Below are 26,108 nucleotides of genomic sequence, written 5' to 3'. Positions count from 1 at the left end.
CAATACTGCTTCCTTAACTTGTTGAACCGTGAACAACCATAAAATACATGAAAACGTCATAAACTGTACTAAAAATATACATGTTATGCTTTAATAACATGTATGTTATTAAATACCACAGACTCCACCAATGCCTCCACCACTTCCTCAACCACTGCGAGTCCCTACTACCCTCCCTCCGACCCCCGCAACTGGCAGCCAGCCCTCCCACCACTCAGTGTGGTGAGTGTTTTGTTTGTTCATTATTTGCTATTAAACTACAGTATAAATAATGTAAACCCATTCATGACTGCATATTGGAATGGCTATTCGGACAGGTATTGGACGGTGACATCATGTGTTTACTCTTGAACACAGCAAAGAATCAAGCATTTCTGCTACTGCTAATAATAACAATAGTAATAATAATAATAATAATAATAATAATAATAATAATACGATATAATTGAAGAAGGAAATTGTACAAAAATACGAGGGAGTGGTTGACACATCGTCAGTGTGGCTTTGTTTATGTTGGAGTGAGCATTAGTCTCCGTGCTCTTCCAAACATTTCACAATAATTCAGCAGTTGAGGCAGTGGTATTTAATAACATATATGTTATAAATAATAATAGTACATATTATTAATAACATGTATTATTATTATTAATAACATGTATGTTATTAAATACCACTGCCTCAACCGCTGCCTCAACCACTGCCTCAATCGCTGCCTCAACCGCTGCCTCAACAGCTGCCTCAACAGCTGCCTCAACAGCTGCCTCACCCACTGCCTCAATCGCTGCCTCAACAGCTGCCTCAACCACTGCCTCAATCGCTGCCTCAACAGCTGCCTCAACCATTGCTGCCTCAACAGCTGCCTCACCCACTGCCTCAATCGCTGCCTCAACAGCTGCCTCAACCACTGCCTCAATCGCTGCCTCAATCGCTGCCTCAATCGCTGCCTCAACAGCTGCCTCAACCACTGCCTCAATCGCTGCCTCAACAGCTGCCTCACCCACTGCCTCAACAGCTGTCTCACCCACTGCCTCAATCGCTGCCTCAACAGCTGCCTCAACAGCTGCCTCAACAGCTGCCTCAACCACTGCCTCAATCACTACCTCAACAGCTGCCTCACCCACTGCCTCAATCGCTGCCTCAACAGCTGTCTCACCCACTGCCTCAATCGCTGCCTCAACAGCTGCCTCAATCGCTGCCTCAACAGCTGCCTCACCCACTGCCTCAATTGCTGCCTCAACAGCTCCCTCAACCACTGCCTCAATCGCTGCCTCAACAGCAGCCTCACCCACTGCCTCAATCGCTGCCTCACCCACTGCCTCAACAGCTGCCTCAACCACTGCCTCAATCGCTGCCTCAACAGCTGCCTCAACAGCTGCCTCAATCGCTGCCTCAACAGCTGCCTCAATCGCTGCCTCAATCGCTGCCTCAACAGCTGCCTCACCCACTGCCTCAACAGCTGTCTCACCCACTGCCTCAATCGCTGCCTCAACAGCTGCCTCAATCGCTGCCTCAACAGCTGCCTCACCCACTGCCTCAATTGCTGCCTCAATAGCTCCCTCAACCACTGCCTCAATCGCTGCCTCAACAGCAGCCTCACCCACTGCCTCAATCGCTGCCTCAACCACTGCCTCAATCGCTGCCTCAACAGCTGCCTCAACCACTGCCTCAATCGCTGCCTCAACAGCTGCCTCACACACTGCCTCACCCACTGCCTCAACAGCTGCCTCAACCACTGCCTCAATCGCTGCCTTAACAGCTGCCTCAATCATTGCCTCAACAGCTGCCTCAACCACTGCCTCAACCACTGCCTCAATCGCTGCCTCAATCGCTGCCTCAACAGCTGCCTCAACCACTGCCTCAACAGCTGCCTCAACCACTGCCTCAATCGCTGCCTCAACAGCTGCCTCAACCGCTGCCTCAACAGCTGCCTCACCCACTGCCTCAATCGCTGCCTCAACAGCTGCCTCAATCGCTGCCTCAATCGCTGCCTCAACAGCTGCCTCAATCGCTGCCTCAACAGCTGCCTCAATTGCTGCCTCAATTGCTGCCTCAACCACTGCCTCAATCGCTGCCTCAACAGCAGCCTCAACAGCTGCCTCACCCACTGCCTCAATCGCTGCCTCAATCGCTGCCTCAACAGCTGCCTCAACAGCTGCCTCAATCGCTGCCTCTACCACTGCCTCTACCACTGCCTCTACCACTCCAGTCGCACTCAATCTACAAGCACCAAACAATGAATTATTGTGAAATGTTTGGAAGAGCACGGAGACTAATGCTCACTCCAGCATAAACAAAGCCACACTGACGATGTGTCAACCACTCCCTCGTATTTTTGTACAACTTCCTTCAATTATATCGTATTTATTATTATTATTATTATTATTATTATTATTATTATTATTATTATTATTACTATTGTTATTATTAGCTGTAGCAGAAATGTTTGATTCTTTGCTGTGTTCAAGAGTAAACACATGATGTCACCGTCTAATACCTGTCCGAATAGCCATTCCAATATGCAGTCATGAATGGGTTTACATTATTTATACTGTAGTTTAATAGCAAATAATGAACAAACAAAACACTCACCACACTGAGTGGTGGGAGGGCTGGCTGCTAGTTGCGGGGGTCGGTGGGAGGGTAGTAGGGACTCGCAGGTGGCGGGAAACTTGAATATGATTTGGCGGCTGGGAATTTGGTGGCTGGGAATTTGGCGGTTGGGAATTCGCGAATGTGTGAAGCCCGCGAAAGCTGAAAACGTGAATGTTGAGGGAGACCTGTATATCAAAGACTATTACAGTGAAATGATATACATTTCATAAGTAATTTTATATAACATATAGTCAAACCCCTAAATTCAAGCGCATCCTCATTCAAATGCTTCGAGTTTTACTATAAATAAATGCTTGCAATGAGCTTCTATTTTTCTAGCTTTTTTTAGTGCCTATTTTGTTTGCAACCCCAAAATTGTAAACAATCCACAAGAATGCCCAAATTACTCTTCCTTGTAAATGTTAATACTAACTAGATTAACAATATTTAAATAGATGGCCTGTAAAACAAAAAATGAAGCCAAATCTGAAATTATTATACCTTGTGGCCATTTTCGTTGATTCTGAATTCACGATGAGCTCTATGAATCTAACTCTGAAGAATTTTGAAAATACTAAAATAAAACAGAAGCATAAAGAGTACCTGCACATCACCACCAAAGAAAGCAAGCACTGATGTGGAGTGCGAGGCTGAAGAAGTGGAGGCATATATCAAGTCATTACTCAGCCCACTGGGGACACTCACAGCACCAAGCTGCAGTACCTCTGGACCTTCTATTTTCCCACTCATTAGTCTGAAATTGTTAAAGAAATCATTGCTGAAAACTGAGCTATGGTAGTGATCATTCCCAGACCCATAGTAAAGTACAGTACATCATCAGGTTGGTTCAATATCTATACATGAATTTCTCTGATGATAAATTATGATAAATCTAAATACAGTAGGGTCCCGCTCTATGGCGCTCCGCTAATACGGCAATGTCAAATTATGACCAAAATTTGCTATACGGCAAGCAGTCTTTCAAATACGGCATGCCCCACCCAGTTTGTTTACATTCTCCGTGACCACATCTATTATGTCAGGAAACTTTCCAAAATTTCAAGTATTTTAAAGTTACTGTGTATTTTATATGTACTCTGATAATTATACTTATGTGTACCTGTACCTAAATATACTTACACACTGTGCTGGTGTGCAGGTACACATTAAAATCGCTAAGAGTCTCTCTACTCACGACGCCAATACTACGTAATAATAATCACTCTTGAGCACATTAAATGTCTTATTTTACATTAATATAGGCATTTTCATTAATCCATCTATGATATTGTCCTCAAAATTATATATGAAACCTGTTACATAGAATATAAACATAATACATACACTCACAGAATAAAAATTGACGTAAATATGAGATTTGTTTACAAAGCGGCTGTATAGGTAGTGTTGGAAGAATTATGTTTTCTCTAGCCAAACTGGGGGATAACTGCAGAAAAATATTCTTTTCATACGCCTTCACTCTATATATAGCAATTCATGACCCTTGTGGGTTTAGTGATTTTTATAATGACAATTAATAATAATAATAATAATAATAATAATAATATGTAATAATAATAATAATAATATGTAATAATAATAATAATAATGATAATATCTTCATTCCCTCTAAAAATAGTGTGTTGCTGTTTGTTCATTCTGTACTAAATTGTACAACTTGTACACAATGTAAGAATATTTGTATTGTGAGGTAATTATTATAATAAAAAAATATTGAGGTAAATGTTTTACAAACTCTTACAAACGTACGTGAATGAACTAAAAGTAGACACATATTAATACCCATTTATTTCGCCTGATCAAGTGATCGCCCACTACCTGTTCAGTTTGTGTTCTTACATTGTCTCAACTCTGTATCTCGTTCTCTCTCTCGTTTACTAGTTAAACGCCGGTAGGTGTAGCCCAGGCGGGCTACACCTACCGGCTACCTACACTGACTTCCTACAAATTAATACTAATCACCTCTCTTCCTACATTAAGACTACACATATTTTAAGGTAAATAATGAGTGTACTGTATGTGTATTTTAACTCTCTGGGCTGTTTTAAATATCGTATATTAAGTATGAGACGGGGAGCCAGTGCTACCTACACCTGGGCTACCTGCACCTGACTTCCTACAAATAAGTACTACTCACCTCTCTCCCTACATTAAGATTACAAATACTTTAAGATAAGTAATGAATGTACTGTGAATGTAATTTACTTTGTGTGTTTTTCATGCCTAGTTCTATTACTAACTTAGTATAATTTAGTGTAAACTTCTTGTCTGGCATTTATATGCATTTATAAATGGAAAAAAATGGCGTTCTGCTTTCTGGTGATGTCTGCTTTCCGGCGATAGCCTGGAACCTAACCCGCCGTATAAGTGGGGCCCTATTGTACTGTTCAGTGGATGAGTGGGTGGGTGGCTGTGGTGTGTTTAAGGTGCCTCAGGTTCCAAATTTGCACACTGTTAGAACATACTGGAGTGAGACATATGGTAGATGGTGTAGAATAAAGCCAGTGAAAGGCAGGAGCACAATAAGAGAACATTGCATCAAAATCTGTGATCCTAGAGTTTTAACATCTTATCAGATATTATCAGAAACACTGCTGGAACAGATGTAGAAGTCTTCAAGAGAAAACTTGGCTATTTCCTCTGTCTAGTGCCAGATCAACTGAGCTGTGATGGGTATGTGGGTCAGCGGACTGTCACCAGCAGCAAAAACCTGGTTGACCAGGCAAGCACAAAACAAGCCTGGCTCAGGTCCATGCTATGGCAGTAGGACAACTGTTGAAACCCATCAAATGCATATCAAAGGTAAAATATGTCCTATGCAAATTTTATGTGATCTTTCAAGCTCTTGCACTGTCAACATGCAAGATATTACTGGGAAATAATCACTATACAGGCATTGTGAATCTTAACCCTTTCAGGGTCCCTAGGCCCTCTCCCAGACTCGTTCTCAGGGTTGCCCAAATTTCAAAAAAAAAAAAAAAAAAAAAAAAAAAAAAAAAAAAAAAAAAAAAAAACTCATGAAAAGATAGAGAATCTTTTTCCAATCATAATGACACCAAAAGTATGAAATTTGATGGAAAACTTACGGAATTATGCTCTCGCGAAGTTAGCGGTCTCGACAATGTTTACGCAGCGGCGATTTTGCCCACTTTGAGCCCTATTTTCGGCCAATTCCAGTGTACTAGTTGACAAAAATCATAACTATTTCACTAGAACTCCAATTTTTCTATCGAATGAGTACAGGAAACCAACACTACCAATTTCAACTATCCAATACAGTGGTCAAAATTTAGCAATTTTGCCAATTTCACACAAATTTCAAAAGATGCCAATTTCCAAATAGGGTCCAGAATAAACAAGAAAGACATTCCTGGCACTAAAATAACATTTCCTCTGTGCATTAGTCATGTCCCCATGCCCCTCTTACATTCTTTTGCTTTCCACTTTGAATTTTTATTCTCACAAAAAATAGAAGATTTACTGTTATGCAGACTACTGCATTAGTGTAGAAATGGTATAAATAATATCGACACACTTGTGAAAGTATATTAGACTCACCAGTTGACGTGTATTGGGCGCTTAGCATGATTTGTTTACTTTTGAACTTCGGTTAAAATCGAACATTTCTGCTACTTTGAGCTCAATTTCAAGGTACTTTTCATTGTAAAACCAGTCAAAATCATCTCAATTTCTCTAATATGTCTTCCATTCTATAAAATGAGACCAGGAAAACTAGAATACAACAATAAATACCATACGAAAATACAGTGCATATTCGCTGTTTTAACCCAAAAACACGGTCAAAGTTTTTTTTTTTTTCTCTCATTACACACTGTGTGCTTCAGGATTTTTTTTATACTGTGCACACTGACCACAAAGACCCATTCTTTCATATGTAGGCCTACCAGCTTTCTCTCACTAGATTTGAGGGCGCTGGAATTTAGGCGTACTAGTACGTTAAAAACCCTGGTGCGTAAGCCATACTAATACGTCCAAAGCCCTGAAAGGGTTAACCCTTAACTCTGACTGTTTCGGCTGTATATATATATAATAATAATAATAATAATAATAATAATAATAATAATAATAATATCTTTATTTACTACAAGTACATGTACAAGGTATACAGTCCTAGCTGACAACAATGACATACTACTAGTATATAGAAACTCCCTTGTTATGCTCTGCATTTCGGGCAAATTAGGTCAGTGTCCTGGGATGCGACCCACACCAGTCGACTAACACCCAAGTACCCATTTTACTGATGGGGAACATAGACAACAGGTGGAAAGAAACACGTCCAATGTTTCTACTCTGGCTGGGAATCAAACCCAGGCCCTCGCTGTGTGAAGCGAGAGCGTTAGCCACCAGGCCACCAGAGCCCCTACGTCTTATGGGCTAGTGTTTCGGACGTATATAGTACATGTATACTCAATAATTCTAGTGGCTTCAAATCAAGCAGGAGAAAACTGGTAGGCCTACATGTGAATGGGTCTGTGTGGTCAGTGTGCACTGTATAAAAAAAATCCTGCAGCACGCAGTGCACGAGAGAAAAAAAAACTCTGACCGTGTTTCTGGATTAAAATGCCGATTTTGAGGTGTATTTTCCTACAGTATTTATGGTTGTATTCTCATTTTCTTGGTCTCATTTGACAGAATGGAAAACATATTACAGAAAGAGATAATTTTGATTAGTTTCACGATGAAAGCCACCTTGAAATTGAGCTCAAAGTAGCAGAAATGTTCAATTTTTTACCAATGTTCAAGAGTAAGCAAATCACACCAACTGGGGAGTCTAATATTCTTTCACTAGTGGACTGATATTATTTATACCATTTTTACAATAATGCAGTATTCTGCATAACAGTAAATCTTCTATTTTTTGTGTGAATAAAAAAACAAAATAGAAAGCAAGAATAATATAAGAGAGGCCTGGAGACGTGACTAATGAACAGAGGATATGTTATTTTAGTGCCACGAATGTCTGCACTGTTTATTCTGGACCCTATTTTGAAATTGGCATCTTTTTTAATTTGTGTGAAATTGGCCAAATTGCCAATTTCTGACCACTTTGTTGGGTAGTTGAAATCAGTAAATGGTGAGTTTCTTGTACTCAAATGATAGAAAAACTGGTGTTCTAAAGAAATAGCTATGAGTTTGGTCGATTGGAACAATGGAATTGGCTGAAAATAGGGCTCAAAATTGGCAAAATCGCCAATGCGTATACATTGCTGAGATCGCTAACTTTGTGGGAGCATAATTCTGTAAGTTTTTGATCAAATTTCGTACTTTTGGTGTCATTACCACTGGGAAAAGAGTCTCTATCATTTCAAAGGAAAAATAATGTTTTTTTCCCAAAAATTTTTAGACACCAGAAGACACTTCAAGATTTAGGGTTGCGACAGTCAAAGAGTTAAACTGTCCAAACGTAGATCTACGTTATTACTGCTAGTGCTCCAAACGTAGATCAATGTTTCATTTTTCCTGCCTCCAAATTTGGCATGATTGGCCCGAGATGTCTGGTCAGTATAGAATGGGTCTTAATACTTGATGTGTGCAGTATTAAAAAAATCTGGGACCACTTAGCACCTTGTGGGAGCACCAGTTCAATTGAGCACCAGCTAGAGCAAATAGTGTGGCAAACACCAGGGATTCATTGACATGTTGTATTAACACTCCTCATTTAACCCTTAAACTGTCCAAACGTAGATCTACATTCACTCGCGTGGCGCTCCGAATATTTTGAAAAATAATTTTTTTTTTAAATGAAGAGCACATTTTTATACACGTTACAGGATTAATTTTTTTTTTTTTAGGATCAGTACCTACCAAGATATAAGACCATGAAGTTGGCTCTGGATGATCACCTGATGGCAACATCGACTCCTGCCGCTTGCAGAAGTGTTACCGCTGTACCTTTTCTTGTTTTTATTTTAATTTATATGTTTTTTTATGTTCTGATAATTACAATTTATAATAGTTCTTGTTATTTCATAGCCACTCTTTGTTCTGACACTAATATTAGGTACCGAAATTGTACTCAAATAGTCACATTGACAGGTGAACACATACACCTGCCTGGGTTATTTACTATTGTCTAGAAATATATACGAAGTATTTATAGGTCCCAGCAATGCTTCTGATGGCCTGGCATATACCTTGAAGCATGGTGTTATGAAAGGCATCCCTATACTGTTGACAGCCCAGTGACATTTGATAAATGCCCACTGCTCCAGCTAACCCGTGCTGTATTTATCACTGTTACAAACATGTCTTGTCTCTCTGTCTATCTGTGTATCTGCCTGTCTATCTATCTGTCTGCCCATCTGTCTCTGCTTATCTGTCTTTCTGTCTGCCTGGAGTGTATCAAACTCCTTGAAGAAAGGTGTTATGACAACTGTGATATTTGATAAATGGGTGCTCAGGGAACCCCGGCTTTATTTGTTTTTAGTGATACACACAAACATGTTTGTCCGTCTGTCTATCTATCTTTCCCTGGAATTTTTGGGTTATCCTAGGTAATTTACACTATGTATAATAACTGTACTTACGTGTACATGTGAGAGAGAGACAGATAGACAGAGACAGAGCCAAAGCCAGCCAAAGCCAGCCTGCCGAATTCATAAGAACATAAGAAAGAAGGAACACTGCAGCAGGCCTACTGGCCCATGCAAGGCAGGTCCATGTCACCCTCCAACTCCCCCCTCCCCCCTGGTCAGCTTAGACCAATGGCCCACCTAGTCAAGTCACATCCAGTGAAGGAAGGAGCATGACATCAGACCTAGTAGCACAAGCTAGTCAGGTCCAACTCACACCCACCCACACTCACTCATGTATTTATCTAACCTATTTTTACTTTCCTCTTAAAATGGGAGTGTTAATGCAACATGGCATCAGTGAATCCCTGGTGTTTGCCATGCTATTTGCTCTAGCTGGTGCTCAATTGAACTGGTGCTCCCACAAGGTACTAAGTGCTCCCAGATTTTTTTAATACTGCACACACTGAGTGCACAGACCCAATCTTTCATGTCTAGGCGACTCAAGCCTATTGTGCCAAATTTGAAGGAATGAAAAATAAAACGCTGATCTATGTTCGGAGCGCTACGCATGCAAACGTAGATCTACGTTTGGACGGTTCAAAGGTTAAGAGGAAAGTGATGTTGACTTTGAGATGGATGTGGCCACAAGTGGTCAAGGAAATATTAAAAACCTCAATAATAACCCATGTGCAATACCCTTTCATTTTTGATACCACTGGTAGTGTCATCCTGCCAGAATGTCCTATAACCTATGCTTTAAGTAAAGAGAAATGATTCTGGAACATGTGCAATACGTATTCAGCAGGCCGGCTGGCTGCCTGGCTGGCTGGCTGGCTGGCTGGCTGGCTGGCTGGCTGGCTGGCTGGCTGGCTGACTTTGGCTGTCTCTCCATCTGTATCTATCTTTGTCTATATCTCACAGATACACATAAGTATAGTAATCATACATAGTGTAAATTACCTAGAATAACCCAAAAAATCCAGACAGACTGCTATACAGTGGACCCTTGGTTTACGTGTTTAATCCATTCCAGAGCCATCGGCCAAAACCAAAACCATTTTCTCCATAAGAAATAATGTAAATGGAATTAAGCCGTTCCAGACACCCAGAAGTATCAACAAAAAAAATTTTTTTTTTACCTTAAATATACATTTACATGCACAAAAGAATGAGCATTAAACATGACACTTACCTTTTTTGAAGGCTGTTGTTGCTGGAAGGAAGGCAGGGAGGAAGGGAGAGGGAAGATAGGTTATTGTTTGGAAGGGGAATCCCTCTCCATAAGGACTCTAGGTACCAAGTCCTTATCTGGGGTCACTTCCCTCCTTTGTTTTTTACTGCCAATAGGACCAGCTCGAGAGTCACTGGACCCATCACACAAAATATCTGTCCAGATAGGTCTGTTTCTGGCCTCTAAGATTTGCCTAAAATGGGACATGGCATTGTCATTATAAAAGTCACCAGCATGGATTGCAACAGCTTTCTCAGGGTGATGTTCCTCCACAAATGAATGCACTTTAGTCCACACTGCACAAATCTCCTTAATCTTTGAAGAAGGCACCTTCTTCCATCTCTCCTCCTCCTCCTCTGAAGCAATTTCCTCAGCTGTGGTCTGTTGCTGTTGCAGATGAAGCTCTTGCAGCTCATCAGTGGTTAGCTCTTCATTGTGGTCCTCCACCAATTCTTCCACATCCTCCAAACTCACATCCAACCCCATGGAATTCCCCAATGCCACAATTGATTGCACAACAGGTTAGGGTCAACAGGGTCAGCCTCAAACCTTTCAAAATCCTTCTTTTGGACACAATCTGGCCACAATTCTCTCCAAACAAGAGTTCATCGTCCTGGAAGTCACTTCCTGTCAAGCCTTATCTATAAGGCCTATGCAGTGGAAGATATTGAAGTGATTCTTCCAGAACTCTCTTAGGGTCAATTCAGAGTCCGAGGTTGTATCAAAGCACCTTTGAAACATTATTTTGGTGTACAGTTTTTTGAAGTTTGCAATGATCTGCTGGTCCATGGGCTGGAGGAGAGGAGTGGTGTTAGGAGGCAAAAACTTCATTGTTACAAAATTGAATTCCTTAGACAACTGGTCTTCCAAGTCTGGAGGATGAGCAGGAGCACTGTCCATTAACAGGAGGCACTGGAGTGGCAATTTCTTATCCAGGAGGTATTTTTTCATGCTGGGGCAAAACACTTCATTAAACCATTCCAGGAAAATTTCCCTTGTGACCCATGCCCTACTGTTTGCCTTCCACATCACACACAATTTACTCTTAAGAACACTGCTTTCTTGAACACTTTGGGATTTTCAGTGATACACCAGTAAAGGCTTCACTTTGAAATCCCCACTAGCATTACCACACAGCAAGAGAGTTAGCCTGGCTTTCATAGGCTTGTGTCCTGGGAGTGCCTTTTCCTCCTGCGTGATGTAGGTCCTCTTTGGCATTTTCTTCCAAAAGAGGCCTGTTTTGTCACAACTGAACACTTGTTGGGGTTGGAATTTTTCAGACTCTACATAACATCCGAATTCCCCAACGAATTTTTCAGCCGCTTGTTTGTCTGAACTGGCACCCTCACCGTGCCTTACAACACTGTGTATGCCACTTTGCTTCTTGAAATTTTTGAACCAGCCTTTGCTGGCCCTGAATTCACTTTCATCACCACTTGTTTCAGGCAGTTTCTTTATGAGATCCTCATGCAACTGCCTTGCCTTTTCACAAATAATGGACTGCACAACACTATCTCCTGCTAACGCTTTCTCTCTGATCCACACCAACAACAATTTCTCCACTTCAATTGTTTGGGATCTCTGTTTGGTTATTGCATTCACCCCTTTCGTAACATCAGCTTTTGTCTGCGTGCTGGGAACCGGACAGGTTCTGTATGATTGACAAAAACTATAGCCAAAAACTGACGAAAAAAAAGTTGGCCAAAACCAAAATCGCCGATACCCAAGATCAATGAAAACCAAGGATCTACTGTACTGTGGCTGTAGATATAAAGCATAATAAGCATGACTGGCAAGTAACACGCATTTTCACTTGATCAGGAATCAGACATGACGACTCTGCATTGTGTGTAATACCTGTTGGTTCATGAGCCGCTCTCTGAGACAGACACACAATCAGACAGAAAGACAGACACATAGGCAGACAGAAAGGCAAGACACACATAGGCAGACAGAAAGACAAGACACACAGGCAGACAGAAAGACAAGACACACACAGGTAGACAAAGACAGGACACACACAGGCAGACAAAAAGACACGACACACACAGGCAGACAGAAAGACAAGACACAGGAAGACAGAAAGACAAGACACAGGCAGACAGAAAGATAAGACAAGACACAGGCAGACAAAGACAGACACAGGCAGACAGAAAGACAACACACACACAGGCAGACAAAGACAGACACACACAGGCAGACAAAGACACACAGGCAAACAGAAAGCCAGATAAGCAGACAGACAAGTTTGTGTGTAACAGTGAAAACAAATAAATGCAGGGTTCCCTGCAGCAGTGCACGATCATCAAGTGTCACTCTACTGATGCACTGTCAGCAGTGGAGTGACACTCGTCTTACACCATGCTTCAAGGAGTTTCATATATACTCCAGCATGTCTAAAACACTGCTGGGACCCATAAATACTTTGTACGTATATATTTCCAGACAACAGCAAATGAGCAAGGCAGGTGAAAATATTCACCTGTCGGTATGTTTGTGACTATATGAGTACAGTACAGGTCTCCTTCCACATTCATGAGGGTTAGGGGATCAAGAACCTTGCAAATGTTGAAAAATCACGAGTGTTTGGTGCACAAATATATTGTAGGGAAACATAATAATAGCATTTACTTAACCTAACAATATTGCTTCCTTTACCTATTGAACCATGAACAATCATAAAACACATGAAAACATCGTAAAAAATTGTACTAGTGCCAGTCCTTGGTAAAGAAGGTGAGAAAGACCATAGAATTCAAGAAAGAACTCGTAGCAGAGTACCAAAGTGGAGGAGGAAGAGAGAGGGAAGAATGTGCCTTCTTCAGTGATTCTACAATATGTATGATACTAAAACAGCCTGAGTCGATAAAGGCTACAGCACCAGGCAGCGTAGCATTAACAGTGTAGCAAATAAGGTAAGCGATTAATCAATAGAAAAAGGACAGCAACTCCTCCAATGTTACTGGAGGTATACAGGGCAACTGACAACACTGCCGCCTCTACCACCTCTGCTGCCACCTTCACCACCACTATGTAAGGCTTATGCTCTCAGTGGCCCTTATACACCCAACAACACAATACCACTCATGACATACGTAATGACATATTTTATTCATTCTGCCACCGCCACAATTCCTAACATATGTAATGACATATTTTAAATATGACTGGGAGGCTGGGCATTCACGAATGTTTGAACCCCACGAAAGTGGAGCTCGTGAATGTGGAGGGAGACCTGTACTATTTCAGCACCTAATATTAGTGTCAGAACGAAGATTGGCTATGAAATCATTAACCCGTAAATGGTCCAAACGTATATATACGTTCACTACCCCAGTGCCCCGAATATTTTGAAAAATAAAAAAAGTTTTTTTTTTATCGAAGAAAAAAGAGCACATTTTTCTAAGTGTTATAGGATAAAAAAAAAATTTAGGGTCAGTAGTCACCGAGATATGAAGCCGTGAAGTTGGCACTTGGCGATCACCTGACGGCAACATGGAGCGCTGCCACTTGCAAAAGTGTTGCCGATATACCTTTTTTTCTGTTTTTCATATTATTTTATATAATTTTCATGTTCTGATAATTACAGTTTATAGTAGTTCTTGTCATTTCATAACAAATCTTTGTTCTGACACTAGTATTAGGTACTGAAATTGTACTCACATTGTCACAAACACACTGACAGGTGGACATTTACACCTGCCTTGGCCATTAACTATTGTCTTGCAATATATACAAAGTATTTATACGTCCCAGCAATGTTTTGGATTTGTGAAAGTATATAATAACAATGAGGAGGAGGAGGAGGAGATGGAGGAGGAGGAGATGGAGGAGGAGGAGACGTAATAATAATAAAATAATAAGTTCCCTTGAAGCATGAAAAACAAAGTCCACCCCTGACAGTGACATGATAAGGGGAGATAACATCTGATAAGAGCTGACGTTTGATGAGCATACACGAGGGTGGGGGAGGGCGCAGCTGATAAGAAAAGATTAGAGGTAATGTTTGATGAGCATCGCCCTCCTTTGTTTTATCTGGTACACAAACATGTCTGTCTATTTGTCTGTCTGTCAAGCTCCCTGTCTGTCTGTCTACCCATCTAGCTCTTTGTCTCAGAGAGAGCCACAAGCCTGCGTCATCATCACATTTACTCACACCTTCAAGCAGAGTATAGCACTTTGGATTTTTTTGGTTATCCTAGGTAATTTACACTATGTATATGTGTACCTGTGAGACAGAGATAGACAGACAGATAGAAAGAGATAGACAGAAGCAGATAGACAGGGATTGAGAGAGAAAGATAGACAAAGATAGACATAGATACAGACAGACAAATAAAGATAGGGCGGACGGGCGGCCAGCCAGCCAGCATTGTTTCTCTTTACTTAGGGCATAGGTTATAAGACATTCTGAAAGGGTGTTGCACAAATATTGCACATGGGTTATTAGTAAGGTTTTTTGATATTTCCTCGACCACTTGTGGCCACATCCACCTCAAAGCCACTAAACTCAGGGTCAAAATCACTTTCCTCTTAAAATGGGAGTGTTAATACTACATGACATCAGTGAAACCCAGGTGTTTGCTGCACTGTTTGCTCTAGCTGGCACTCATTTGAACTGGTGATCCCACAAGGTACTAAGTGGTCCCAGATTTTTTTAATACCATGCACAATGAGTGTTAGAAGCCATTCTATGCTGACAAGGCATCTCAGGCCAATCCTGCCAAATTTGAAGGCAGGAAAAATAAAACGTATATATACGTTTGGGGCACTAGCGGTAAAAACGTATATATACGTTTGGACCATTTATGGGTTAAAACTACTATAAATTGTAATTATCAGAACACAAAAATTACATAAATTAAAATAAAAACGAAGAAAAAAGGTACAAACAACACTTCTGCAAGCAGCAGGACTCCATGTTTCTGTCAGGTGAGCATCCAGTGCCAACTTCACGGTCTTATATCTTGATAAGTACTGATCCTAAAATTTTTTTTTTTGGTCTTATTACACACAGAAAATTGCCCTCTTTAATTTATTTTTTGTTTTTCAAAATATTTGGAGCGCTGGCAGTGAAAACATAGATTGACGTTTGGACAGTTTAAGGGTTAATGTATAGTACGTACAGTACAGTAATCTGTTTATTCTGTACAAATATCAAAAGTTAACATGTACAGCCTCTCCTCACTTAGTAATGTACTCATTTACCGACGTGGTCTTCAGAACGGAACCCTGTGGATAAGTGAGGAGAGGCAACTGTACAATGCAACTTGCTATCGATTTTCTAGTTTATAAAAACAGAAATTTATGAATGCAGAAGTGATATTATTATAATAAAAAAAAAGAAACACTAAATCTACAAGGGTCATACAGTGCCATAGGGCAGGGAAGGATGCAGGGGTATTGGGTAGCAAGAGGGTGAGGGATGATTATTAGGTTATGGAGTGCAGCGAGGCAGTAGATAGTGCAGGGGTAGAGGGTTGCAAGAGATTGAGGTAGAAAGGGCTGTGAGGAGTACTAGAGGCATCATCATCATCAGAGTTTGTGCAGTAAATCAGTTGCTATCAAAAAGTCTATGAGAGAGTCTGGGTTAAAAGAGGGTCCATCAGCAAGAAGGTAAAGTAAAGTAAGGGCAATAGAGTGGTGATGATGCTGGAGGTAAATTCTGCATGCTCACTGATAGAGTGGGCAATCCAAAAGAATGTGGCTAACAGAAACTGGAGCCTAACAATTCTCACAGAGTGGAACAGGGACCCTCTCCATGAGATACCCGTGAGTAAGACAAGTGTGGCCGATGCAAAGATGTAGTCTCCCAACCTCGACACTAATAAGAAGACGGCCAGAAACCTATACTTGGCTTAATAGAATGTACATAGTTTATTATGGAGCAAATCAGATCAACGTTGTTGTCAACAGGTGAAAAGGTGGGTAGCAATTACAGCAAAATAGTCAATGAATGGAACACCTCTATATGAAACTGGGAGGTCATGTACTGCTGACCGAGCAGCAGTGTCTGCCTGTTCATTGCCCTGTACATCAACATGACCGAGGACTCAACAAAAAATAATATCTTTGTGCTTGCTAGAGATACGGCATAACCAGAGCTGGATACGAAGAACCAGGGGATGAGGTGTATCAAATTTTTTTATAGCCTGTAATGCACTAAGGGAGTCTGAAACGACAGCAAATGGTGACAGAGGCATAGATGCAATGTGAATAAGTGCTACAAGAATGGTATACAATTCAGCCGGGGATATTATATGCCTTCGCACAACGTTATCCGGAAACAATGCTGTGAATCTGATGCCGTCAGAAAACTTGGAACCAGCGGTGTACACTGCGATGGCATGAGAATGGGATGGGAAGTGGTTAAGAAAAAGAGAGCGTGAAGGCACTATAGGTAGTTGGGCTTTCGTGCATGGCAGTGGGAAAGAACAGACATGAACCGTCGGAACTTCCCAAGGGGTAAGGAAAAGTGAGATGCTACATGAACAAAGAAAGGTGGTAACTGAAGAGAAGACAAGAGCGAATGTAGGTGAAAAGAAAAGGGATGGAGTAAACAGGGGCGACAAACAAATAAAGAACGTCTACTAACATAAGTGACTATCCTATACGTACATGGAAGGATTGTGGAGGTCATGAGAGCGGACACAACAGCGAAAGCAATGAGCATCATGGCAATCGGACAAGGTTGGAATATTCACCTCTGCATAGAGGCTCTCAACCGGTGAAGGGAGAAAAGCACCAAGGCAGAAACATAATCCCTAGAGATGGTTGGGATTAAAGCTACAGAGAGTTGCAGGAGAGGCCTCTGAATATATCTGGTTGCCATAATCGAGTTTTGATAAAATTAGGGCTGAATGTGGTTGAAAGAGAATTCTACGATCAACTCCCCATGAAAGATGAGCGAGTGTTTGAAGGAGGTTCAGCCGGCTATAACAAGTTGCCTTAAGAGAGGTAATGTGCAGTTTCAAGGATAACCTACGGTCAAACAGAAGGCCGAGAAACCTGACCGTATCATGTTCTGGGATACGCGAGCCATATAGGTACACAGGGTGATCACAGACGACAGAGCATCTAGTGAAGGTAATTTGGGGAGTTTTAGTACTAGAAAATTTAAATCCATGAGTGGTGGCCCAATTGGAAACACGGTTGACCACATGCTGGAGAGAAACTGCAATGAGGTGACAGTCAGCGCCTGCACAAGCTATAGCGAAGTCATCAACAAAGAGCGATGACCAAATATTGGATGGAAGAATAGAGGCCAGATCATTAACAGCCAGGGGAAAAAGTGTTGTGCTCAGAACACACCCCTGGAGGATGAGCAGGAGCACTGTCCATTAACAGGAGGCACTGGAGTGGCAATTTCTTATCCAGGAGGTATTTTTTCATGCTGGACAAAGTCTGGGGAAAGCATATTATTAACCCGAACACAGAAATGTCTTTCAGTTAAGAAGTTCTTAAGGAAAAATGGTAGATTGCCTTGGAGGCCTAAGGAGTGGGCCAGGGCCAAGATATTATACCTCCAAGTTGTGTCATATGCCTTCTCAACGTCAAGAATGATGGCAATACACCTACCATCCAACTTATGACCTGCTCGACTTATGACCACTCGACTTACGATCGTGTTTTTTATGCCAAATTTCTGGGAAATAAACAACTATTTGTGTTGTACAGTGTTTATCCTAAACCTTACAGTACAAAATACAATACTAACAGCATAAAAAGTAAAGTAAAACATGAAATACCAAAATAAAACAATAAAAGTCATTACAAAAATGTGATGTTGATATTCAGTAGTAAAGTTCGACTTACGTCCATTTCGACTTACGACCGGTTTCTCGGAACGGAACTTGGTCGTAAGTCGGATGGAAGGTGTAACTGAATGGTCATTGGCAAAGGTATTACAGACATACAGTGGTCCCTCGTTTTTCGTAGTTAATCCGTTCCTGGAGTTGCTACTATTTTCGAAATCTACGATTTGCGAATCAGTTTTCCCCATAAGAAATAATGTAAATACAATTAATCCGTTCCTAACACCCAGAAGTATTAAAACAAAAAAATTTTTTACATGAAATATACATGTAGTACAAAAACAATACAATGGGAAATGATGAATGAAACATTAACAGCATAACACTTACCTTTACTGGAGATTCTTCTTAGTGTATGGGAGACTGGAGGAGGAGAGAGATTGGATTGTTTACAGTTTGGAAGGGGAATCCCCTTCCATCAACACCTCAGGTACCAATTGCTTTTCTGGGGTTGCTTCTCTTCTCTGATTCTTAATGCCACTAGAACCACCTTGAGAGTCACTGGAGTCCTGTCTCGCAAAATAACTGTCCAGAGAGCTCTGTTTCTGGTGTCTCTTTAACACTTCCCTAAAATGGCCCAAGACTCTGTCACTGTACATGTTGCCAACATGGCTTGCAACAACCTTGTCAGGGTGATGTTTCTCCATAAAGCTTTCCATCTTACCCCACATAGCAAAAATCTCTTTAATTTCTGAAAAAGGCACCTTCTTCCATCTCTCTTCCTCCTCCTCTGCAGCAAGATTCTGAGCTGCGATCTGTTGCTGTTCCTGCTGAAGCTCTTGCAGCTCCTCAGTGGTGAGCTCTTCGTTGTGGTCTTCCACCAATTCTTCCACATCCTCCAAACTCACATCCAACCCCATGGAACTCCTCAGTGCCACAACTGATTTAACAACAGACATAGGCTCATCAGGGTCAGCCCCAAACCCTTCAAAATCCCTCTTGTCGACACAATCTGGCCACAATTTTCTCTAAGCAGAGTTCAAAGTCCTGGTAGTCACTCCCTCCCAAGCCATACCTATAAGGGTTATGCAATGGAGGATGCTGAAGTGTTCTCTCCAAAATTCCCTTAGGGTCAAGTGAGTGTCTGTGGTCACAGTCAAGCACCTGTGAAACATTGCTTTGGTGTAGAGTTTTTTAAAGTTTGCAATGACCTGCTGGTCCATGGGTTGGAGGAGAGGAGTGGTATTCGGGGGCAAGAACTTTACTGTGATGAACCCAAATTCCTCGAAAATTAGGTCATCCAAGTTTGGAGGATGAGCAGGTGCATTGTCCATTACTAGGAGGCACTTGAGATCCAATTTCTTTTCCAGGAGGTAATTCTTCACACTAGGGCCAAACACTTCATTGAACCACTCGACGAAAATTTCCCTCGTGACCCATGCCTTACTATTAGATTTCCAAAACACACACAATTTACTCTTCATAACATTGTTTTTCCTGAACACTCTGGGATTTTCAGAACGGTACACTAGTAACGGCTTCACTTTGAAATCCCCACTAGCATTAGCACAGAACATGAGCGTCAGCCTGTCTTTCACAGGCTTGTGTCCTGGCATTGCCTTTTCCTCCTGTGTAATGAAGGTCCTCTTTGGCATTTTCTTCCAAAAGAGGCCTGTTTCATCACAAATGAACACTTGTTCAGGTTTCAGTCCTTCACTGTTTATGTACTCCTTGAATTCATGCACATATTTTTCAGCCGCTTTGTGGTCCGAACTGGCAGCCTCACTATGCCTTACCACACTGTGTATGCTAGTACGGTTCTTAAATCTCTCAAACCAACCTTTGCTGGCCTTAAATTCACTCACATCACCACTATTTTCAGGCAATTTCTTTACCAGATTGTTGTGCAACTGCCTAGCCTTTTCACAAATAATTGAAGTCATAAGAGTATCTCCTGCTAATTGTTTCTCATTTATCTACACCAATAATAACTTCTCAACCTCTTCGAGTACTGGTGATCTCATTTTTGTCAGCATAGTTACCTCCTTTGCAACAACAGCATCCTTGATTTCCTTTTTCTTGGCCACTATGGAACATATGGTTGTGTAGGGTTTCTTATGCATCCTGGCCAGTTCGGCTGCACTTCTGCCACTTTCATATTGTTCAATGATGTTTTTCTTAAATTCAATTGTATTTCTCACCTTCTTTACCACAGGCTTGGCACTAGGAGCTTTCTTTGGAGCCATGGTAGCTTATTTAGTACTTGCAAGCACTAAAATGAGTGGAATATTATGAAATATTTCGTAGGAGCACGTGAGGGGACCTTCGCTCACTGGTAAACAATGCTAGACTGGCTGCCACCCTGGCTCACACCGTGCATACGCGTCCCGGACAAACTACTACTCGTGAGTCAACCTATGATTAGCGAGCCCATGTTTATATGAAAATATCCCTTGATTTCCAAAATCTATGATTCCCAACCTCTTCAAGGGGGGCTCCTTGGCGTGGTGAAGAGGCTCTTGGTCTGAGGAATTAGACCTGTCGGTCTTCTTCCTCAGACCGAACCTAATTACCCCCCAATCTCCCCTCCCCTATCCCATCCTCCCCTTTTTCCTTTCCTCCTCCTCCTCCCCACCCCTCCCTTTTGCCCTTCCTCTTTTCGGCCTTTGGGATTTCTCCCACAGGCGCGCTAGTTCCTAGGTAGGGGAAAGGATACCGGGGTCCATCCCATTCCGTTGATGTTCTTGGCGGTGGCGTAGTTTGCCGTGGAATCTGGATCGCCTGGGGATGTCCCGATCCCTCTCCGGTATCCCGGAGTAGCTTTGGGTGTCTTTCGGGCGAAGGGTGTATCTCTGGAAGCCACCTTTCGGATTCTGGGGGTGGTGGCCGAAGGAGGTATGCTTTGTGGTGGATATCCGGCCGCCCTCTCTTTTGTCCACCGAGGTAGCTCGGCAGATGTGAGGTTGCTATCCCGGATTGTTAGTTTACTAGCATGATGGGTAGGGTATGGCACGGGTTCCATGCTGCATCTGCGCTACTTGCGGTGCTGAGGTCCTCTTGGGCGCGGAGGGAGATTTCTGGCCCTTTCATTCCTCCTAGGAACTATCCCTCCCCGGTCCCCCCTTTTTTTATTCTTTTTTTTATTTTTATTTTCTTTTCTTCTTTCTTTTTTTTTCTTAAAAACAAAAAGAAAGAAGTAACCTAACCATGGCAGCCCTAGTCCATGAACCTCCTACCCCCGGGCCCCTTCTTGATACCGCACCCCGTTCTGACCCCGCCTCATCTTTGGACCACTCTTCAGACACTCCTCATGCCTCTGTACCTCTTGCCGGTGCTGTTTCCTCACCCACTTCAGGTACTGAGGCCTTGACTGACTCCTTCGATTTATTGGACCTTCGCTCTCCTCTGACTATGCTTCCGGCCTCTCCCTCTACGGTGCAGCAATTTTCAAATCGCCGACCCATTCCACGTCGGACCAACTCTGGTCCCACGCCTAAACGCCAACGACAATTACCTGCTGATGATACTTCTCCACCTTCTCATTCTTCTCAGAAACGATCGGCACGTCCTTCACTACCTTTCCACGCTCATTTTCAGACTGAACAATGGACTAAATTCTTCACTTTACGACCGACTTCCTCTACTGCCTATCTTTCTGACCACAGTATTGGCAAGGCACTCCTACGCCATGTTGGTAAAGATATTTCTTTTCATGCTCTTAAGAGCGGTACGCGCATCATCACCGTACAGAATGCTACCCAGGCTCATGAGCTCTCTCGTCTTTCCCATATCGATACTGTTTCTGTCACTCTTGAAAAACATCATTCCCTCAATTCTTGTAGTGGTACCGTCATTATTCTGCCCCATACCATAGTTCAACAAAATTTCCAGACATGTGGCACTGACATTCTTGAACAGCTGGAACTCCAAGATCTCCCAATCCTCAAGGTAGACACTTACGTTCTTCCTGCCCGCGGGCGGAGACGATACCCTAGCAATGTGGCTCGTTTAACTTTTGACAGCCGAGAACTCCCATCCTCAGTTTATATAGCAGGACATCGGTTACAAGTCCGAAAGGTGATCTCTACACCGCAACAGTGTAGAAATTGCTGGCGATTTGGCCATCCAGCGAAATATTGCAGATCTATCGCCGAATGCCCAGTCTGTGGTGCTGATGACCATTCTCATACGTCTTGCAATCGATCTCCCTCTTGCCTTAACTGTCATGAGGCTCACCCTTCGTACTCTTGCCGTTGTCAAGTCTATTTAAACGAGCGGGAAATCTGTTACCTCAAAGAGACAGAAGGTCTCCCTTATGCCATGGCAGTTTCTCATCTCTGCCTCCAAGGGAGACTACCACGTGTTTCTTATTCCCGTGTTTCAAAACGTCCCCCCACTTCTGGTATCCCATCTTCTACACCCACCTCTGTGGTTACCTCTCCCATAGTCACTCCTGTATCTAATCCTTTTGCTGTCCTCGGCTCAGACGTCCCTACTTCAACGCCTCAGTCTGATCTCGCTTCTTCGTGTTCTCTCTCACAAGCCTCAGTAACGACGAGATCTCGTATGACACCTCCTCCCAATCGTCCCTCTACTTCTCAAAAGTCAAAAAAAGGTCCGTTAACACCTCCTACCCATCTTCCACCTCCTCATTTTACCCTCCCTGTCTCTGTCCCTGGTTCTCCCCCTCTCACTGGCTCTGTTACAAGTGTAGAGGTTCACCCTCCTCCTCGTACTGTACCTTCCTTCCCTGTTCCCTCCCAGGTTTCTTCCTCTTCTGCCACCTCCCAGGTTTCTGCCTCTTCTATCCCCTTCCACGCTTCTCCAGTTCCCTCCACCCTTTCGACCCCCCCTACCTCGGTACAGTCCAATACAGTTCCAATCTTTACTCATCCTCCCCCTACCATTTCCAATATTGTCTCCCATACGACGTCTCTGAATTCCGAAACACTTGAAGCAATCTCTGAATATATTGCAGAGACCAAACCATCAATGGACACTGATCCACCCTCTGTTCCTTCTCTCTCCTCTCCTCCATCTGCACAACTCCTTTCTTCACAGCGCACCGTTCCTTCGCTGCTTGAACGTTTTCCACTGCCTCCGCATGTGGACTTTTCTAACCCCTCTAGTCCGTAGGAACCCTTACCTGCGGATTTCAATTATCTTTATCATTGCCAATCATGGCCTATTTACAGTGGAATATACGCGGCCTCAGGGGTAATCGGAATGAGCTTCAGATGTTACTCTCCCAGTTTGCCCCTGTTGGTATTTGCTTACAGGAACCAAAATTACACTCTGCTGTTATCTCTCCCATCTCAGGCTATAATTTATTGTATTCTTCAGATCCTTTTCCTGATGGGACCTTTAATGAAAGTGCCCTTCTTCTACGCACTGATATTCCGTACCATCAGCTATTTGTTCATACTTCGCTGCATTACACAGCAGCCCGTATCCACTTGCATAGGTGGTATACGCTCTGTTCTTTATATCTCTCTCCTTCTCGGGCATTATCTATTCCGGATATTGCCTTTCTTGTTTCGTCATTACCACCACCGATTCCGTTACTTGGTGATTTTAATGCCCACCATTTCCTCTGGGGGGGGGTCTCACTGTGATTCCCGTGGAATTCAGTTAGAGGCTTTTCTTGCCACCCACCCCCTCCATGTTTTAAATACAGGTACGCACACCCATTTTGATCCTTGGACTCATACTCTCTCTTGCATCGATCTCTCAGTCTGCTCTTCCTCCACCGCATTAGACTTCACTTGGTCTGTTCTCCCGGACTTACATGACAGCGATCATTTCCCAATCATTCTTACTTCCCCTTCATATTCACCACCTCTTCGCATCCCACGCTGGCAATTTGATCGGGCAAATTGGAACCTTTACTCACACCTAACTGTTTTTAGAGAGGTTCCTTCTTCGTCCTCCATCGATGAGCTTTTACACCTCTTCTCGTCCTCCGTTTTAACCGCAGCTTCTCATTCTATACCCCAAACTTCGGGCAGGCATTCTCAGAAATGCGTGCCTTGGTGGTCTCCTGCTTGTGCTCGTGCAGTACGTTTGAAACACGCTGCATGGGGCAGGTACCAGTACAATAGAACCACAGAGAGACTCCTTGATTTTAAACAGAAGCGTGCGATCGCTCGCCGTGTCATCCGTGATGCTAAACGCACTTGCTGGCGAGATTATGTCTCCACTATCACCTCTGCTTCCTCTATGAGTGCAGTCTGGAAAAAAGTACGAAAACTGAGTGGTAAATATTCTCCTGACCCGGCTCCTGTTCTGCGGGTTGCTGGTGTTGATATAGCAAACCCACTAGATGTTGCCAATGAAATTGGCAATCATCTGGTCCGTATTTCTCAGGGACTCCATCTATGCCCCTCATTTCTTTCCTCAAAGTGTGCCAGAGAGTTAGCACCCTTGGACTTTTCTTCTCTCAGAGAAGAACAGTATAATGTGCCTTCTACACTTCAAGAACTGGAGGCAACACTCTCAGCTTGCCAATCATCGGCAGCTGGGCCCGACGACATTCATATCCGTATGCTACAACATTTACATCAGTCAGCCCTTGCAGTCCTATTATGCCTTTACAATCTTATTTGGTCACAAGGAGTTCTTCCACAGCTGTGGAAATCCGCCATTGTTCTCCCTTTCCGCAAACCAGGCACTACGGGACATGAAACCTCCCACTATCATCCCATTGCTCTTACCAGTGCAGTTTGCAAAGTAATGGAACGCCTAGTAAATAGACGTTTAATGTGGTATTTAGAGACACATAACAGTCTCTCCACTCGTCAATATGGCTTTTGTAAGGGACGTTCTACCATAGAGCCCTTACTACGCTTGGATACGTATGTTCGTAATGCCTTTGCGAATAACCACTCGGTTATTGCCATATTTTTTGACCTTGAGAAGGCATATGACACAACTTGGAGGTATAATATTTTAGCCCAAGCCCACTCCTTAGGCCTTCGAGGCAATCTACCATCCTTCCTTAAGAACTTTTTAACTGACAGGCATTTCAGTGTTCGGGTTAATACATGTAATGTGCTCTCCCCGGACTTTATCCAAGCTGAAGGTGTCCCCCAGGGATGTGTTCTGAGCACAACACTTTTTCTCCTTGCTATTAATGATTTGGCCTCTAGTCTTCCATCAAATATTTGGTCATCACTCTATGTTGATGACTTCGCTATTGCCTGTGCAGGCGCTGACTGTCACCTCATTACAGTTTCTCTCCAACATGCAGTCGACCGTGTTTCCAATTGGGCCACCACACGTGGGTTTAAATTTTCCAGCACTAAAACCCACCAAATTACTTTCACTAGACGCTCTGTCATCTTCGATCATCCTTTGTACCTCTATGGCTCCCGTATCCCTGAACGTGATACAGTCAAGTTTCTGGGCCTCCTCTTTGATCGTAGGTTATCCTGGAAACCTCACATTACCTCTCTGAAGGCAACTTGTCACAGCCGGCTGAACCTTCTTAAAACCCTTGCTCATCTTTCATGGGGACCTGATCGTCGAACCCTCCTCCGCCTACATTCCACCCTCATTTTATCGAAACTTGATTATGGTGACCAGATCTATTCAGCGGCATCTCCTGCTACTCTCTCTAGCCTTAACCCCATTCATCACCAAGGATTACGTTTATGCCTTGGTGCTTTTCGCTCTTCCCCTGTCGAGAGCCTCTATACAGAAGCGAACGTTCCATCCTTATCCGATCGCCATGATGCCCATTGCCTGAGCTACTATGTACGCTCTCATGATCTCCGCAATCCTTCCATTTATAGAATGGTCACTGACATTAGTAGACATTCTTTATTTGTTCGCCGCCCCTGTTTACTCCGTCCCTTCTCTCTTCGCCTTCATTCGCTCTTGTCTTCTCTTCAACTACCACCTTTCTATGTACATGTAGCATCTCACTTTTCCCTACCCCCCTGGGAAGTTCCAGCTGTTCGAGTCTGTTCT

The 26,108-nt window shown here is 42.8% G+C and overlaps 1 protein-coding gene across 10 annotated transcripts in view; it reads right to left on the bottom strand.

Annotated features, from left to right (window-relative positions):
* Window positions 1-26,108, bottom strand: part of LOC128690974 (mitochondrial protein C2orf69 homolog) — a 97,888-nt gene that overhangs the window by 51,109 nt on the left and 20,671 nt on the right. For all 10 annotated transcript variants that reach the window (XM_070088424.1, XM_070088421.1, XM_070088422.1 and 7 more), the window contains one exon: window positions 3,196-3,346. In XM_070088424.1, coding sequence (XP_069944525.1) covers window positions 3,196-3,260 — 65 coding nt within the window. In that variant the 5' untranslated portion in view covers window positions 3,261-3,346. The remainder of the gene's footprint in view (window positions 1-3,195; window positions 3,347-26,108) is intronic.

The sequence above is a fragment of the Cherax quadricarinatus genome, chromosome 24, assembly GCF_038502225.1.
Source record: "Cherax quadricarinatus isolate ZL_2023a chromosome 24, ASM3850222v1, whole genome shotgun sequence".
Taxonomy (NCBI): Eukaryota; Metazoa; Arthropoda; class Malacostraca; order Decapoda; family Parastacidae; genus Cherax; species Cherax quadricarinatus.
The sequence above is the reverse complement of the archived record's forward strand: the minus strand, read 5'-3'. Positions and strand labels throughout refer to the sequence as shown.